The 18,521-nt window shown below is 38.4% G+C and overlaps 1 protein-coding gene across 7 annotated transcripts in view; it reads left to right on the plus strand.

The window, feature by feature from the left end:
- The window catches only part of ELMOD1 (ELMO domain containing 1), an 83,144-nt gene that overhangs the window by 16,671 nt on the left and 47,952 nt on the right, over positions 1–18,521 (plus strand). For 3 of the 7 annotated variants that reach the window (XM_061144077.1, XM_061144095.1, XM_061144069.1), the window contains exons 2-3: positions 7,881–7,982; positions 16,378–16,507. Coding sequence is in view for 2 of the 7 variants with exons in the window: in XM_061144050.1 (XP_061000033.1) it covers positions 7,966–7,982 (17 nt within the window). In the remaining 5 variants the exon portion in view is untranslated. Of the gene's footprint in view, positions 1–7,880; positions 7,983–16,377; positions 16,553–18,521 lie in introns of all 7 variants that reach the window. The other 4 variants (XM_061144050.1, XM_061144103.1, XM_061144060.1 and 1 more) reach the window with 2 other exon arrangements.

The following is an 18,521-nucleotide window of genomic DNA, read 5'->3' on the forward strand; positions in this document are numbered from 1 at the left end:
CACATGTGGACAGATAGCCGGGGGAGCTTCTGTGTCGCACAGGGAGCTGTGTGGTGCTCTGTGATGACCTGGGGTGGGATGGGGGGCTAGGAGGAAGGTTCAAGGGGGACAGATATATGTATGCACACAGCTGATTCACTTTTCTGTATAAAACAAACTAAAACAATGTTGTGGAGCAATTATACTCTGATTTTTAAAAACCTTATATTAATATGCTATATTTGTCACAACTAATGGACAGATATTGATCCTTATTAACTGAAATCTATGCTTATTCAGATTTCCCTAGTTTTAACTTAATGTCCTTTTTCTGTCCTAGGATCTGATCCTTGATACCACATTGTATTTAATAATCATGTCTCCATAGGCATCTCTTGACTGGAACAGCTCCTCAGACTTTCCTTGTTTTTGATCTTGAGAGTTTTGAGGAATACTGGTTATTTTCTGGTATATCCCTCATTAAGTATTTGTCTGATGTTTTTATCATGATTAATCTGGGTTTAAAGGAGGAAAACCACAGAGGTAAATTGCTGTTATTTTTCTTTCTTTAAAAGATTTAATTTTTGCCCCTCCAAATCTGAAATACACTGATGCTCCAAGAAAGTGCCAAGTTTTATCAGTTTTGTCAAAGATAAACATCACTGGTTAACAACTTTCATATATCCACAAACCTCACCTTCAATACTGTGACATACTTTCTGACAATCACACTGCCGCAATTTTATATCTTTGTAGTTTCCTATTCACCCAGTATCCCAAACACTGAGTCCCATATTCAGACACATCAAGGCCTTCCTAAGCCCAACCCTATTCCAAAACCATATTCTAAGTAACTAGCCAAAGCTTTGTACATAGCTCACAGATCTCAGCTGTTCACCCCCCACAACTTCTGCATCCTCACTCCACAGGATATTGACCACAAGTCACAAGTCCATGGAGAAAGTCCTACATCATGTATACTTTTGTCTGAACCTGGACATCTAGAAGGTGGGCCAAAACTCTTAGGATTCCTTGGAGGTGTCCAGGCAAGGTCAGTAAGTCAGTGTGGACTGGGCAGACCAGCACCTGAGAGAAAGGATGACCATCTCCCTTGTGGTTTCAGCAAATTTGCAGTTTGGGGCTGCATTTCTTAAAGTGCCATTTCATTACATCGAGGGTATATACTGTCAACATGAATTATCGCTGTAGTATTCATCTTTATCATCCACCCAAGTTAATATTTGTCAGCTTTCTCAACTGTAAAGTTACTTACTTCTCCACTTTCCATATTGTACTCAGGAAGTTACTACAGGCATACCTCAGAGATTTTGCGGGCCTGTTTCTAAACCAATGCAGTTAAGTGACTCGTAAGAACTTTATGGTTTGCCGGTGCATGTACACGTTATGTTTAAACTATACTGTAGTCTATTAAGTGTGCAGTGGCATTATGTCTAAAAAATGTGCATGCCTTAATTATTAATATAACATATTTACTGCTAAAAATGCTGGCCATCACCTGAGCCTTCTGTAAGTCATAATCTTTTTTCTTGTGGACTTTCTTGCCTTGATATTGAGGCTGCCAACTGATCAGGGTAGTGGTTGCTAAAGACTGGAGTGACTGTATCAATTTCTGAAGACAACAGCAAAGTTTCTTGAACAATTTCTCTGTACTGTTTGATGACACTTTACCCACAGAAGGACTTCTTTCAAAATTGAAGTCAATCTCTCAAAGCCTGCTTCTGCTTTATCAACTAAGTTTATGTAATAATCTAAATCCATTGTTGTCATTTCAATAATCTTCACAGCATCTTCACCAGGAGTTGATTCCTTCCCAAGAAACCACTTTCTTTGCAACTTCTCATCTGCTCAAGTTTTATGAGATTGCAGCAATTCAGTCATAGCCTCAGACTCCGCTTCTAATTCTAGTTCTCTTAGTGTTCCCACCATATTTGCAGTTACTTCCTCCACTGAAGTCTTCAGCCCCTCAAAGTCATCCATGAAAGTTGGAATCAAATTCTTCCAAAATCCTGTTCATCATGAATGTTCTTAGTAACATCTGGAATGGTGAATCATTTCCAGAACGTTTTCAATTGACTTTGCCCAGATCCATTAGAGGAGTAACCATCTATGGCAGCTATAGTGTTACTAACATATTTCTTAGTTAATAAGACTTAAAAGTTGGAATGACTCCTTGACCCATGGCCTACAGGATGGATGTTGTATTAGCAAGCATGAGAACAATATAGATCTCATTGTGTATCTCCGTTAGTGCTCATGGGTGATGACCAGGTGTATTGAGTAGTGATATATTTAAAGGAATCTTTTTATCTAGCAAAAGTTCCCAACAGTGGGCTTAAAAGAGTCAGTAAACCATGTTTTAAGGAGATGTGCTGTCATTCAGGCTTTGTTGTCCCATTTATAGAGCACAGGAAGAGTAGATCTAGCCTAATTCTTAAGGGCCCTAGGATTTTCTGAATGATAAGTGAGCATTAACTTTAACTTAAGGTCACCAGCTGCATTGGCCCTTAACAAGAGAGTCAGCCTGTCTTTTGAAACTTTGAAGTCAAGCAGTAATTTCTCTTCTTCATCTCTGAAAGTCCTAGATGGCGTCTTCCAATATAAGACTGTTCTGTCTACATTGAAAAATTGCTTCATGAAACCACATTCATGAATTATCTTAAGCTTCATACTTTTTAAAAGACACAAAAGTACAAAGAATAGTATACAGTCCCACTACTCAGAATGAACACATTTATCATTTATTTTGCTTTTTAATAAATAGAATATTTAAAAAATTGGAGGCCATTATCTCACTCCTCAATCCTAAAACCCTCCCTATTCTCAGAAGCAACCACAATCTTTTTTTTTTTTTTTTTTCATTTATTTTTATTAGTTGGAGGCTAATTACTTTACAATATTGTAGTGGGTTTTGTCATACATTGACATGAATCAGCCATGGATTTTAAGTTGACACTTAACACTTTTTTCATGCATAAAATATTTACAGAAATTGCTGTGTACTAAAATACTGGCAAAACTTGCAACAAACAAAAGTCTAGCCACCAGATGGCTTCAAAAGTGAGTTCTACCAGACATTTAGAGAAGACTTAATACCTTCTTAAACTACTCCAAAAAATTGCAGAGGAAGAAATTCTTCTGAATTCATTAACTCACCATGATACCAAAACCAGACAAAGATATCACACAAAAAGAAAATTAAGGCCAGTATCACTGATGAACATAGTTGCAAAAAACTCAAGAAAATATTAACAAATCGAATCCAACAATACTCTAAAAGGACCATTTACCATACTCAAGTGGGATTTATCTCAGGGATACAAGTAACCATAAATCAATCAATGTGATTGATTAACAAATTGAAGAATAAAATCATACTATTGAGAGGGGCAAGATACAAGATGGTGGAGTAGAAGAACTTGAGTTTAACTCCTCTCATGAAAAAAACCAAAATCACAGCTAACTGCTAAACATCCATCAACAAAAAAGACTCAAACCTACCCAAAAAGATATTCTACACCAAAAGACAAAGAAGAAGCCACAATAAGATGGTAGAAGGAGCACTTTTATGATATAATCAGATCCTATACCTGCCAGGTGAATGACCCACAAACTAGAAAATAATTGTATTTCAGAGGTTCTCCCACAGGAGTGAGAGTTCTGAATCCCAACCTCAGGGCCTGGCATTGGGAGAAGGAGCTGCCAGAACATCTGGCCTTGAAGGCCAGTGGGACTGGAGTGCAGGAGCTAAGCAGGACCTGAGGGAAACAGAGACTCTATTCTTGGAGGATGCACACACGGTTTCATGTGCACTGTGACCCAGACAAAAGCAGTAACTCCACAGGAGCCTGGGTCAGGCCTACCTGCAGATCTTGGAGGGTCTCCTGGGAGATAGGAAATGGCTGTGGCTCACTCTGGGAATAAGGACACTGGTGGGGGCCCCAGAGAATGTTCATTGGTGTGAGCTCTCCTGAAGGACACCATTTTGGCAGCAAGACTGGCCCCACGCAACAGTATACAGGCTTCAGTGCTGGGACACCTCAAGCCAAACAACCAACAGGATGGTTAAAAGTGCCTAAAGTCATCCTGAGCCTACTGCCAACTCTAAATGCACCCCTTGATGTGGCCCTGTCCACCAGAGGGACAAGAACCAGCTCCACCCACCAGAGGACAAGCCAGTCCCTCCCACCAGGAAGCCTGCAATACTCACCAGGGGGCAGACACCACAAAATAAAAAGGAACTACAGTCCTGCAATCTGAGGAATAGAGACCACAAACACAGAAAGGTAGACAATAAGAAATGGCAGAGAAATATGTTCCAGATGAAGGAACAAAATAAAACCTTGGAAGAACAACCAAGTGAAGTAGAGATATGCAAACTACCTGAAAAAGAATTCAGTGATGACAGTAAAGGCCATCCAAGATCTTGGAAAAAAATGGCAACACAGACTGAAAGGATACAGGAAATGTTTAATAAAGAGTTAGAAGCTTTAAAGAACAAACATAAATGAACAATATAAATTCAACACCCATTTATAATAACAACAGCCCAGAAAGTGGACATAGAGGGAACATACCTCATCATAATAATGTCATATATGACAAACCCACAGGTAACATCATACTCAACAGTGAAAAGCTGAAAGATGTTTCCTCTAAGATCAGGAACACGGCAAGGATGTCCACTCTCACCACTGCTATTCAACACAGTTTTGGAATTCTGAGCCATGGCAATCAGAGAAGAAAAGGAAAAAGGAATCCAAACTGGAAAAGAAGAAGCAAAAGTGTTGCTCTTTGCAGATGACATAATACTATACATAGAAAATCCTAAAGATACTACCAGAAAATTCCTAGAGCTTATCAACAAATTCAGTAAATTTGCAGGATACAAAATTAATACACAGAAATCTGTTGCATTTCTGTACACTAACAACAAAAGACCAGAAAGAACAATTAAGGAAGCATCCTGCTTACTATCATATCAGAAAGAATAAAATACCTAGGAATAAATGTACCTGAAGATACAAACGCTGTAAGATGTATTATAGCTTTTGTATTTGTATTCCAAAAACTATAAGATGCTGATGAAAGAAATCAAAGATGTCACAAACAGATGAAAAGATATACCATGTTCTTGAATTGGAAGAGTCAATATTGTGAAAATGACTATACTACCCAAGACAATATACGTATTCAATGCAATCCCCATCAAATTACCAATGGTATTTTTCACAGAACTAGAACAAAAAAAAAATCTTAAAATTTGTATGGAGACACAAAAGACCACAAATATCCAAAACAATCTTAAGAAAGAAAAATGGAACTGGAGGAATAGGCACCCTGACTTCAGACTATACTACAAAGCTACAGTTGTCAAAACAGTATGGTGCTGTCAGAAAAACAGAAATCAAGATCAATGGAGCAGGATAGAAAGCCCAGAAATAAATGCACACACCTATGGTCAATTAATCTATGACTAAGGAGACATTGAAGGCGGGAGGAGAAGGGGCGACAGAGGATGAGATGGTTGGATAGCATCACCGACTCAATGGAGATGAGTTTGGGTAAACTCTGGGAGTTGGTGATAGACAGAGAGGCCTGGCATGCTGCAGTCCATGGGGTCACAGGAAGTCAGACATGACTGAGTGACTGAACTGAAAGAGGTGAAAATATATGATGGAGATAAGATTGTGTATAATAAGTGGTGCTGGGAAGACTGGACAACTGCGTGCAAAAGAATGAAAGTAGAACATTCTCTAACACCATATATAAAAACACTAAATGGATTAAAATCCTAAGTGTAAAGCCAGATACTATAAAACTTTTAGAGGAAAACATAGGCAAAGCATTCATTGACATAAATTGCAGCAAGATCTTTTTTATCCACCATGTAGAATAATGAAAATGAAAACTAAGCAAATAGGACCTAATTAAATTCAAAAACATTTGGAAAACAAAGGTAACCATAAATGAATTGAAGACAGCCCGCCAAATGGGAGAAAATATTTGCAGATGAAGTGACAACAAGGGATTAATCTCCAAAATATACAAACGGCTCATGCAGCTCAATATAAAAAAAAAAAACAAACCACAAATAGCCCAATCAAAAATGGGCAGATGATATAAATAAACATTTCTCCAGAGAAGACATACAGATGGCCAAAAATACATGAAAAGATGTTCAACATTGCTTGTTATTCATGAAATACAAATAAAAAATACAATGAGGTATCACCTCAAACTGGTCAGAATGGCCATTATCAAAAAGTTTACAAACAGTAAATGCTGGCATGAGTGTGGAGAAAAGGTAAATCTTGTCTACTGTTGATAGGAATGTAAATTGGTGTAGCCACTGTGGAAAACAGTATGGAGCATTCTTTAAAAACTAAAAATATTACTACCATATGACCCAGCAATTCCACTCCGGAGTATGTTCCCAAAAGATATGAAAGCACTAATTTATAGAGTTATATGCACTCAATATCATAGCAGCATTATTTACAGTTGCCAATGTATGGAAGCAACCAAAGTGTCCATCAACAGGTGAGTGAGTAAAAATGGATGTGGTGTATATACACAATGGAATACTACTCAGCCATAAAAAATGAACAGATTTTTGCTGTTTGCAACTTGGAGGGTGTTATGCTAAGTGAAATAACTGAATACTGTACTGCATGGTATCTCTTATATATGGAACATAAAAAATAAAATCAACTTGTAAGTAGACAAAAAAAAAAACATATTCAGATATAGAGAACAAACTAGTGGTTACCTGTGGGGAGAGGGATGAGGGAAGAGCAAGAGAAAAGTAGGGGATTAAGAGATATTAATATAAACTACTATGTATATAACAAATAAGCTAAAAGAATGTATTGTACAGAGCAGGGAATATATTGAATATTTTACAATAAGTATAAATGGAATATAACCTTTAAAAATTATGAATCACTATGTTGTACATCTGAAACTTATGTAATATTGTAAATCATCTATACTTCAATTAAAAAGAGAAGAGACTGTCTTTTGTTTAGGCTGAGTTTCCGCATTCCTGGGCTGTTCTAGTTGGTAATTGTGTCTCTACTGAAAGCCGTTTGTCCACACACAAAGTTTCTTGCCTTATCTTTGTTGCAGCTAGTGTTGTTTTTCTGTCTCTCATGAGGTAACTTCATTCTGCTGTTGCTCTCAACCACTCTCTATTCTCTGGTCTGTTTCTTCATATCTCATCCCAGTTTACTGCTTTGTAGGCAGCTGCTGGTGTCCTTCCTTGTTGGAAGACCATTACTTTGATATTGTAGATTTTGTGAAAGTGTGTTGTAAACTGACATGCATGAAACAAATATATAATTTCACCTTTTTATTTAGAGTGCCCTCCAGAGATGGGGTTAGGGACATATTATTCATTTGTTTGGAGTACTTGCTTTTTATCAGCTTTTTTTTTTTTTAAACTTAAAAAACATCACCAGTTGCTTCTAGTTATTTTTTGAGTTACACTTCTGAAAGGTTGAGGCTGCCAGATTTAAGACCATCTGATATCTGGAAATCAGAATAGTTAATTTATTGGTTCTTCATTTTTATCTTTCATATAAATACTGTTCTTCAAGGTATAGGAACAGTATCCAAAATAGATGAAAAGTTTACTATTGAAGAGATTGCTCATGAAACTAGCAATTTCTCCAACAAGTGACTTGGAAGACATTGTGTAATTATAAAGTGAAAGGCTTTAGCTTTAATCTCCACCCATTGAATTACATTGCTGTGTGGTAAATTTGGTTGATAAAGTTTTGGGTACATAGCACCTTATCTGCTTACTAAGATTAGCAGAAATTTGAGGTTTGATTTTTCTAGCCCCATTAACAGTAAATATATCTAATTTCTTCCCACAGTTTACATTTACTTTGACAAAGGCAAATTTGGAAACAATTCCTTAAGAACAGTTTGTATAACATCTGGATAATCAAAATAGTCACAATGAAGCACTTCCTGAGGTGAGTATTTATGGTTTCCCGGATGAGCCCTATGAAATGGAGAGACTTCCTTAACAATTAGTATAGTATTTCTGTTCACCATATGTGATCCTATAAACGGGTCTCTTTGGATTGCATGAAATAGCATTGTATTTTGGCTAAGAATAATTTGGCCATAGAGTTCCTTCTGCTAACTTTATATGCATACTGATCCTAAGAGAGAGCACTTGCAAGTAGGAGATTACAAGGGATTATAAAAGAATATAGGCACAAAAGCATGGGGCAGATATACTTCGATGCTTTGTGTTTATAAAGCCCAAAGGTTTAGGTTTGAGGAATTAGTAGTCAAGGAATCAGTATAATTTGTATAGAATCATTTTCTTTGAAAAAAGTAATTTTAAATATAGATTTTGGTTGGCCAGCCAATCCATACAAGCATTTTCAAATCTTCATTTTGGGGGGAAAATATATAGTCTAAGATTTTGCATTTTCTGCCTCGGTGATTCCTCTGAAATCTGCATTAATTTTTGGTTCCCTGAATATTATGCTGTATAGGGTGCCATATATGTTTGTGTATTTTAGAATGATCTTGTTTTGTTTTGAAAACCATTTAGTTGGACATACAGTCACAATTATTTTTAAGAGTATTGACTTCATTCACAATTCTATAAATGCTCAGAAATTTTACATTAAATTAAAATATGACAAACTAAAGTTAATTTGGTCCTGAATGTTACAAAATGAAACACACTTTCTACAATATTGAGTTTCTTTCCTGCAAGATGGTGACCTACCTATATTTCATATTCTCATCCCTTGTTCTGGCTATTTTTTCTAAGAAAATAATTAGTTGGCTTATTTCTTTTAGGAAATGATTTAATTCTTTCAGTAGATGCAATTTAAGATTTTCTTTTTCCCACTGGTTTTCATTGCGTTGTTATTTCTGGAGCACCTAAATCATTTGTGTGGAATTCACTATGTTTTGGTGTGTCTACTGGTGTTTATTCAATCTTAGAATTGTGAAAACTCAGAAGGTTGGAATTAAATCATTTACATGCATTAGCATTTATTTTGTTGTGCAGAATATTCCTCAACCTGTTTATTTTAGATGTGTAAAAAGATAGTATTTGAAAAATCATTGGGACATTTACCATCAAAGTACTTAACGCATACATTTTTGGTTGCCGTGGCAATTAACCTATCTGTTTACACATTCATGAAAAATTAGTAACTATAAATCTCCCTTGAATGTAAATGTGGTATTTGTTAGCTATAGAATCATATTAACAGATAGCTTTAGTATTGGTTGAAGATTAGGAGTTCCTTTTGTAAAGGCGGGGTGGTAATGGTGAAGTGTGTACCAAGCCTTGAACTACTGAATTTCTTCTTCAGTGTTTTATTTGTTTTAGAAAAACTCGAGTGGCCTCAAAACTAGCCATTTAGAGAGAAATAGCATTTGTTTCTATTAGTTTTTGTTAAGTTGAATAGGTATAGAGATTGTATTTTTAATATTAATTTGCATTTGATGATTTGAAACTGATACAGTGGAAAATCTACCACTCTCATTTCACACAGAGCAGCACCAAGGGTGATGGAACTGGCATATCCCTTTCAGTTATGTGTTGTGATACAAATTTTTCCCTTTTAACTTGGCACATTTGTTTTATAGACATGACTTAACTTTGAAACTGAAGCTAGGATAATAAATTACACATCAAGAAAGAAATGTGAGGATTTTCTCATTAACCCTTAGTTTTGAAGTAATAAAAGGAAACTCAGTCATCATTTCTTATTAGTTGATTATTGCTTTTAACTTTAATTTTTTTTAATTAATTTTAATTAATTTGCTCTTATTAAGTTATAACTTGTATGTATTCATTATATGTTAATGTTTGTGGGAGTTGGAGAAATAGGAGGACAAGGAGCAAGAATCCTGCATCACAGGCTCTATCAGGTCATTTAGATTGCCTTCTGTTCCCTGTGGTCCATTCCTACAGATGCTGGACAATTTAGCAATCTTTTCATTGGAACCAAAGAGAAGGTTACATAAATATAACTTGAACAAATCATGTGTTAATTCCTGAGCTCAGCAAATATATTATGCAGAATAAGGAGCTGACTTTCACTGAGGAGAATCAGCATCATTTAAAAGCCCACAGAGTGATTAATCTACTTCTGAGTTACTCTAGAATAAGCAATTTCTGAGGTCATGTACAGCCTCAGAAGAAATGAAGTTAATCTTAAAGAAACAAAGTATGGGAAAAAATGAATTTTAATCCACATTTCAGGTACATGGAACCCACACTCCTCTCTGAGTACCTGCTACCATCACGTACTTTAATGGTGTAACTACTCAAAGCTTAAGGGAATAGAAAACACATTACGTGAGATATTAGAAATAAGTGCTATAGGATTAATACACCCAGCTGAAGGGTGTGTTTTAAGTTGACATTAGATATGGGATATTGGATAAGTACCCCATAGTCACCCAATATGACTTTAGCCTTGATCTACATTAAAAAAACACAGGGGATAAAACTGAGAAGAAAGTATGTCTATGTGTGATCAGAAAGAGGGGACACTTTTTGAGTCTGAAATAGAACTGAAGCTTAGAGATTAGTTTATTTAATATATTTCATTAATTTCAACTCAATTGATGTTTATAATAGAGAGAACCTAACACTTATATTAAGATCTTTTCCTTTACTAGAATTTAGTTATTTAGATTATATACTTTTAAGGTCACTGGAACATTATTAATTTTGAATTTTTCTAATAAAGGGGATGTTAGAAGTCACCCCATATAAATAATTGCTTTCAACTATTTCAGCCTCAAGATCTCAGTTTCTTGGCATGGACCTTACTGCTTACTTTCCTTCCTTAGGCAGAAGAGAGGAAAATGAAAACATCTGCCAACCTCAAACCTCCATGGGAGAAACTGAGATATAGAGCAGACTTGTACTGGCTGTGAAACAGTAGAGGGAGAAACAATATTTCCCTACTGTGATTAATAGATACAGGCTTCCAGTTCACAAAAATATCTATAAATGGAGCTTTAGAAGTTCACGCTTGATTAATAGCTTCATCCACTGATTGAATTAGTACCATTTAGTACTACTAGTAATTCTAGTACTATGCCACATTTTAAGTTTTATTTTCTCTTCATAACAACTGTAATAAAACAGGAATTAATACTTCACTTTATAGCATAGGGCATAAAGTTTATTAGCAAAGTTAAAAAATCTCATGCAAAGCACACAGATATTGAATGCATGCCTATCTGACTTCAAAGTTTTTTTCTCTTAATATCTGTATCATGTTACTCCCTTACTGTATACCTGTTGTGAGGCGTTCTGGGTGATACAAAAGTGAATATGAGATGGCCTCTTCTCTAAAGTAACATACCACTTGGTAACGAGATAAAGCCACACATATAAAATTAAGATGTAAGAAGGAATGTGATTGGGGACATGCTGCAGCTATTTTGTGACAGGAATATTCAGGGAAGGCTTCACTGAGTTGATGTTGAAGGAAAGAGATAGAGGATGTAATAGATGGAGAAGGTGCTTATGAGCAAAGCCTGAGGAAATATGACCAGCTGCCACAAGCATCATGTGGTCAAGGTTTATTGGAAGTAAATCCTGTTTAGGGTGAGTACAAGATAAGGTGCAAAGATAAATTTGGGGGGCAGTTCTTGGACACCTTTGGAAGCATGGCATAAAACAGCCCAGAAGCATGGTAACACTTTCACCAAGAAATAATATGGACCTTAAAGAGAAAGATGAACCTGAAAGTGAAAGTTAGTCGCTCAGTCGTGTCCGACTCTTTTGTGATGCCATGGACTGTAGCCCACCAGGCTCCTCTGTCCGTGGAATTCTCCAGGCAAGGATGCTAGAGTTGGTTGCCATTTCCTTCTCCAGGGCATCCTCCCAACCCAGGGATCAAACCTGGGTCTCCTGCATTGCAGGTGGATTCTTTACTGTTTGAACCACTAGGGAAACCCTTAAAGAAAAAGATGTCAGGCAAAAAACAAAAAAAAAGAAACACCACTTTTCCCCTTTTAACATATGTCTGACTTTATCTTAGAGCCAGATATCTAGTCCATTGCTTCCATTATGAGTAACTTGTGCACAGTCACACAGCTCATAGTTGTATTGAGGCTAGATTTGAAGTCAGACTTCAGACACTTTTCTATTTAACTGGGTAGCATTTCCATTCAGCACCAACTCATTTCCACTGCTTTTAAAGGGCTGAAGGTGCAGGGTCATGTAGTTCTTCCAGAGTTTGACTAGCCTCCCTTGAGACTTTAACTGAGCTTATTTTTTGGATGTTTAAGCAAAGTCCTGAAAAATTGGTAGATTTATGTTGCATCTGAATACCTCTCTCATTGTAGACTGGTACTTTTAGCCATAGTTTTCTCTCTCTTTTTTTTTTTAGGACACATACATACACACCACATATGTATATACACACATAAATATGCATGTGTATACATATATGTATGTATGTATATATATTATACATAGACCCATACATAGGTACACATGTTTACACATATATATTTCAAATTACTTTCTTTCCTGCATTAAAACAAAGTATCCATACCCTTGTTGCAATATGTTAACCTGAATAGTTTTCTAGGCAGTTTCCTATAGGTAATCTCACCAGAGCTTGCCATGACATATTTTTTGAACCTGCAATATTGGTTCTCCTGCCCTGTCTGTTTCCTTTCCCAGGTTAGGCAAGTTTTCAACTCTTATGTCTTCAGATATATTCTCTGTCCCTTTCTCTCTTTTCTCTTTCTGGGACCCTTATAATGTGAACGTTAGTATACTTGATGTGGTCGCAGAGATCTCTTAAACTGGCCTCATTTGTTTTTCTTCTCCGTTTAGCTTCAGTGATTTCCACTACTGTGTTTCCAGCTCACTGATTTGCTCCTGTGAGCAAATGTCTCATCTAAGCCTAATTCTTTCTAGAGTATTTCTTATTTCACTTATTCTATTCTTCACCTCGGTTTGGTTCTTCTTAATATTTTCTAAATCTTTATTAAAAAATTCTAATTTCCTACTCTGTTCATCCAATCTTCTACCAAGTTCTTTGAACATCTTTAAAGCATTAACTTTACCTCTTTGTCAGGTAGATTGCCTGTCTCTACTTTACCTAGTTCTTCTTCTGGGTTTTTTTCTTGTTCCTTTGGAAGATATTTCTCTGTCTTCTCATTTTGCCTGATTTGCTGTTTTTATTTCTATGTATTTGGTAGGTTTGTTTTGTTTTCTGACCTTGGAGAAGTGGTCTTTCATAGGAGATGTCTTATGTATCCCAGCAGTACACTCACCTCTTATCACCAGAGCTCTGTGCTCTTGGGGTGCCCCCTATGTGGACCACATGCATCCTTCTACTGTGTGTGTGTTACTTGCTTAGTCGTGTCCGACTCTATGCAGCCCCATAGACTGTAACCCACCAGGCCCCTCCGTCCATAGGATTCTCCAGGCAAGAACACCAGAGTGGGTTGCCATTTCCTTCCCCAAAAGGAACTATAGAAAGAAAGAAAGTGAAGTTGCTCAGTCGTGTCCGACTCTTTGCGACCCCATGGACTGTAGCCTACCAGGCTCCTCTATCCATGGAATTTTCCAGGCAAGAGTACTGGAGTGGGCTGTCATTGCCTTCTCCACCTTCTACTGTAGCGGGCTGAATGCTGTAGATGGTCTGGTAGGCATGGCTGTCCTCACCCCTCACCCCCACCCCTGCCTTGATCAGTCAGTTGCAAAGTGAGCTTTGTGCAGAAGCTGCTGGCAGCTGCTGGCAGGGATGGGTCATAAGACAGCTCGGTATAACACTTTGGGGAGTCCAGAGGCTAGTGTTGGCCCTCCTGTGGGTTGACCTGGGATCCGGGACAAGTGTTTGCGGGCCTGGGGGTCTTTGATCAAGTGTTGGCCTGCTGATGGGCAGAGCCTGTTCATTACCTGGCTCACTGCATGGCCTGGAATGTCCCCAAATAGTTTCAGCTCATTGGTGAGTGGGGCTGGATCCCACAATGACTGGCTGAGGGGTCCACAATGTCTCAAAACTGTTATCATATCAGCCTGGGGTAGGCAGAGCCAGGTTCTGGGTTCTCCAGCTGCACAGCCCTGGGGGTCCTAGAGCTGAGGTAGGATGATGTTTGCGTGTTACTGGGTGAGGCCAACTCCTGACTCAGCTGGCTGCAGGGTCTGGGGTGTCCCAAAGCTTGTATAAGCCCACTAGTGATCTAGGGGCTGGATCCTAAGGTGCCTGACAGAGCGGTCTTAGAACCGGTGTTGGCCTGCTGTTGGGTAGGCTGGGTTGTGACATGTTAGGCTGTGGGGGTACTGTCATAGTCCTGGAAGTGGTGTCTGTTTCCTGGTGGGTAAGCCCTGGTCCTGGGGTCTCAGGCTGTAGGACCCGGGGTCCTGGAGCTGGTGTCAGCCTGCTGGTGGGTAGGGCTGAGGTCCTGGGGTCCCAGGGCTAGTGCTGGGGCCCTGGTGTGTGGGGCCAGGTCTTGGGCCCTCTGGTGGGCAGGGGGTCTTAAGGAAGTAGTCCTGTTGGTAGGTGGGACCATGTTCCTACCCAGCTGGTTGTTTGGCCTAAGGCATCCCAGTACTGGTGCTGACAGGCTGGTGGATAGGGCCAGGTCCCAGAGCTAATAGGTTCCAGGGAGGATTCCAAAATGGCACTTGCCGGCATACATGTCCCTGTGGTGGGACACACTCCCCACAAGGGCTGCCGCAGTGTCTGTGTCCCCAGGGTGAGCTGCAGCTGCCTCCTGCCTCTCCAGAAGGCTCTCCAAGATCAGCAGGTAGGTCTGACCCAGGCTCCTTTCAAATGACTGTTTCTGCCCTGGTTACCAGAGCGTGTGAGATTTTGTGTTGTTGAGTCACTCAGTCATGTCTGACTCTGTGGGATTCCATCCTGACCTGGGAATTGAATCTGCATCTCCTGCATTAGCAGGCGCATTCTTTACCACTGAGCCACCAGGGAAGCCCCATGAGGTTTTGTGTGTGCCCTTTAACAGTGAGGTCGTTTTTCCTACAGCTCTCTGGGTCTCCTGACTGACCTTCAGACCGTAACTTTTTGGTGATCAATCTTCCTGGTGCAGGATCCCCAGACTGGGTAGTCTAATGTCGGGCTTGAACTCTTTGCTCCTTGTGGAGACCCTCCGCAGTTGTGATTGTTCTCTCATTTGTGGGTCACCTGCCCAGGGGTCGGACTGTGCCTCATCTCCACCCCTCCTACCTGTCTTGCTGTGGTTCCTTCTTTATAGCTTTAGTTGTAGAAGATCTTTTCTGAAGGTCTTTTCTGCTAGTCTTCTGGTCTTTCTTATCAACTGTTGCTCTGTAAATAGTTACAATTTTGGTGTGCCATGGAAGGAGGGGAGCGATCAGTCTTCCTACTCTGCCATCTTGGTCAGTCCCCTTGTCTAAATGTTTCCTGAATGTCAAGGCATAACGTGTTTGCTGATTCCCTTACAAATAAACTAGTAAATATGTTGTCCAAATAGAAAAAAAAAATCTGAATTTTAAAAATAAATCCTGTAAAATGTATGGATTTAACATTGTTTATAATTGAATAGTGATCTCATTAGTAATTTAAGAGACGCTTATGTCTCTTTTCTTTGAAAGGAAAAGAATAAACCATTAATTTATTATTTCAGTTGTACCACAGTCAACTATTGCTCTTTAATCCCTCATATGAAATGTCCCTGAAATTAAAAAATAGTGCCCTTTACTATAGCAATAGCATTTGGAATAATGTCTATTCATGATAGATTTATACCCAATACTTTTGAAAGGCAGCATGTCTATTCAGATAAAGAATGATGGAAATGAGTGGAGGAGGGACTTCCTTGCTTGTCCAGTGGCTGGGATGCTATGGTTCTACTGCAGGCCATGCAGGGTCCATCCCTGGTCAGGGAACTAAGATCCCACATGCCACAAGGCCAAAAAAAAAAAAAAGAATGGTGGAATTCCATCCAAGGGGCTGCATACTGCCTCACTGCCACTCAATGTGGGGGAAATAATCTTGTTTCTCTAGAGGCTCACAAATGGTTTATTTGTATGATTTCACATTTCTAATTCATGTATCAAGTCCTCCAGAGCCTCTTTTCCTATGGATTCTCGTTATTTAGAAGGGCCCATTTACTAGGCCAAATACCTGTTGACAAGTTAATTTCCATCTGACTGCCAGTGCTCCTAATTGGGAACTTCAATAGAGCAACTAAAATTTTTTAAAATGTCATTTCAGAAAGTATATATGATGTTGGAAACATTCAGTAGTGTGCTGTTCGTTATGGCCACTCAGATGAAAAGTATTTTGTTTAAGAAAGTTGGTTTGATCCAAGAATTATGATTGTTTTGTATGTGTCCTTCCTCACCAATAGTGTACTTCTTGTTTATTATAGGATTCCTTCAAGCAAGAATTAACTTTCAGTAGCAAACTCATTGAAACTGTTCAAAATAAGCTACTTTTCTCTTCCTGTTTCAAAAGAAGATATCAGAATCACAAATTTAAGATGACGGAGTAGTGTACAGGTACCCACACCCCCACCCCACAAGCAGGAGACTACATGGTCCAAGGTATATCTCCTGTTTTAGAGGCCTTATCACTGCTGAATGGATTCCTCTAACAAAGAAGTACAAGACAGGAGCTCACTTATTTGGTAGAGATATGATTCATTTTGAATAATTTACATTGGGTGGCTATTCTTGTGCAAACTAGAGGATGAATGTTAAATGATAAAAGTGATCATTTTTGCCTTATGGAAGGACATTGCTGTGAATTCAGCCATAAACTTCACTCTGCAGCATATTAGTAAATAACAGTAACAGAAAATGTTGGAAATAGAACATGCATAAGTAGCTCTTGTTTATTCATTCAGTTTTTGCTCCTGGACAGGGATGTGAACCCTGGGCCCTATATAAGTAGCTGTATAAGACTGTATAAGTAACTCTTATGTTAAATCAGATTCTTCCAGTGCTTAAGCCAGGCATTCATCTTTGAAACTGCAGTAGCTCCTTTTGGAACATGATAAAAAAGCTGTGATTGAAAAAAGAGAAAGAAACACAAAAAAACTACTGACAATACATATAGTTGTTAAAAATAGGAGATGGTGGGAATTCCCTGACAGTCCAGCGGTTAGGACTCTGCTTTCAATGTGGGCCTTGGTTCAATCCTTGGGCAGAGAACTATGATCCAGCAAGCTATGCAGCGTGGCAAACAAACACACAAAAAAACACATACATATAAAAAAACAGAAAACAGGAGATGTGACAGTATTTTCTTTTTTTAGTCTTGAGAATTTGATTAAGTTCCTATAAATATAGCAGATCTTTGCAGTAGTGATTTGAGAATCTTCCATAAGAACTAAGAAAACTGAGGATAGTGCTATGCCTTCACTCCAGGCATGCTGTCAGAAAGGAGATAAAATTAAAAGAAGGAAAAGTACTATAAATCCAAAAGTTCCTATTCCTAAACACAGAATGGAAAGAGACACACCTTTCTCCCTTTTCCCCTCCTTCCTTTCTTTTTTTCTCCTAAACCAACTACTAATTAGCTTAAGAGCATTTAAAGATCCACTTCTTAATTTCTTCCTTTTCAGGGTAAACATGACAAACCAATATAACATTCTCCCCAAATATTTAATCATTTTTATTGTTCTCTGGACCTTAATCAGTTTCTCCATACATTTTACAATTGATGCACTTAAATAGATTCAAACATTTAAGGAGTGATCTACTGGTAGGTGGCATTTGATGATGAAGAACAGCCATCCTGAGGTGCTCATATGGAGGTTTTGCTGATCTGGTCCTTTCATGAGGAAGCAACTTGGGTACTTGTTCTCATAAAAATAAGTCTTCCAAATTATGAGGAAGCAGTGATGTTTCCTTCTCTGACCATGCCTTAGGTTTATGATCTAAATGCAAAATAAATAGTATCTGGCAAAACATGGTTTGATCTGATGATTGGCTGGAAAATACCTCACATAGAAAGAAAGTACAGTGCCTCCCATAACAAGCTGGTTACTTAATGAAATATTTGTGGGCATGTTGGCCGATTAAAAACACAAGGGGAAAAAATCAAAATATATCCTGGATAGTATTGATAAATAGCATAATTGGACTATCGGCCCAGAACTTATGAAAGGGTAAGGAAGCAGTGTATAAAAGTTAGCGCCTGTAATGCAGGAGACTCAGGTTCAATCTCTGAATCTGGAAGATCCCCTGGAGAAGAGAATGGATACCTACTCCAGTATTCTTGCCTGGAGAATTAATGGACAGAGGAGTCTGGCAGACTACAGCCCATGTGGTCACAGAGTCAGACACAACTGGGTGACTAACACTTTCACAACTGAAAGGAGCGTTTCTCTTTCATGGTTTGTGATAGTCTTCCTGTGATTATATGAGAGGGTTGTGATGTACTTTACAGAGCAGTGAGCCCTAAGAAATGAGGCATCATCTTTAACCCCTCATTGTGGGTTTCCACCAGATTTTGTTGTCTTTGACAGTGTGAATAGCCTCAGGGGAACTGAAAAAAAGACATGCATAG

The sequence above is a fragment of the Dama dama genome, chromosome 1 (genome assembly GCF_033118175.1).
Source record: "Dama dama isolate Ldn47 chromosome 1, ASM3311817v1, whole genome shotgun sequence".
In the NCBI taxonomy this organism is placed as follows: domain Eukaryota; kingdom Metazoa; phylum Chordata; class Mammalia; order Artiodactyla; family Cervidae; genus Dama; species Dama dama.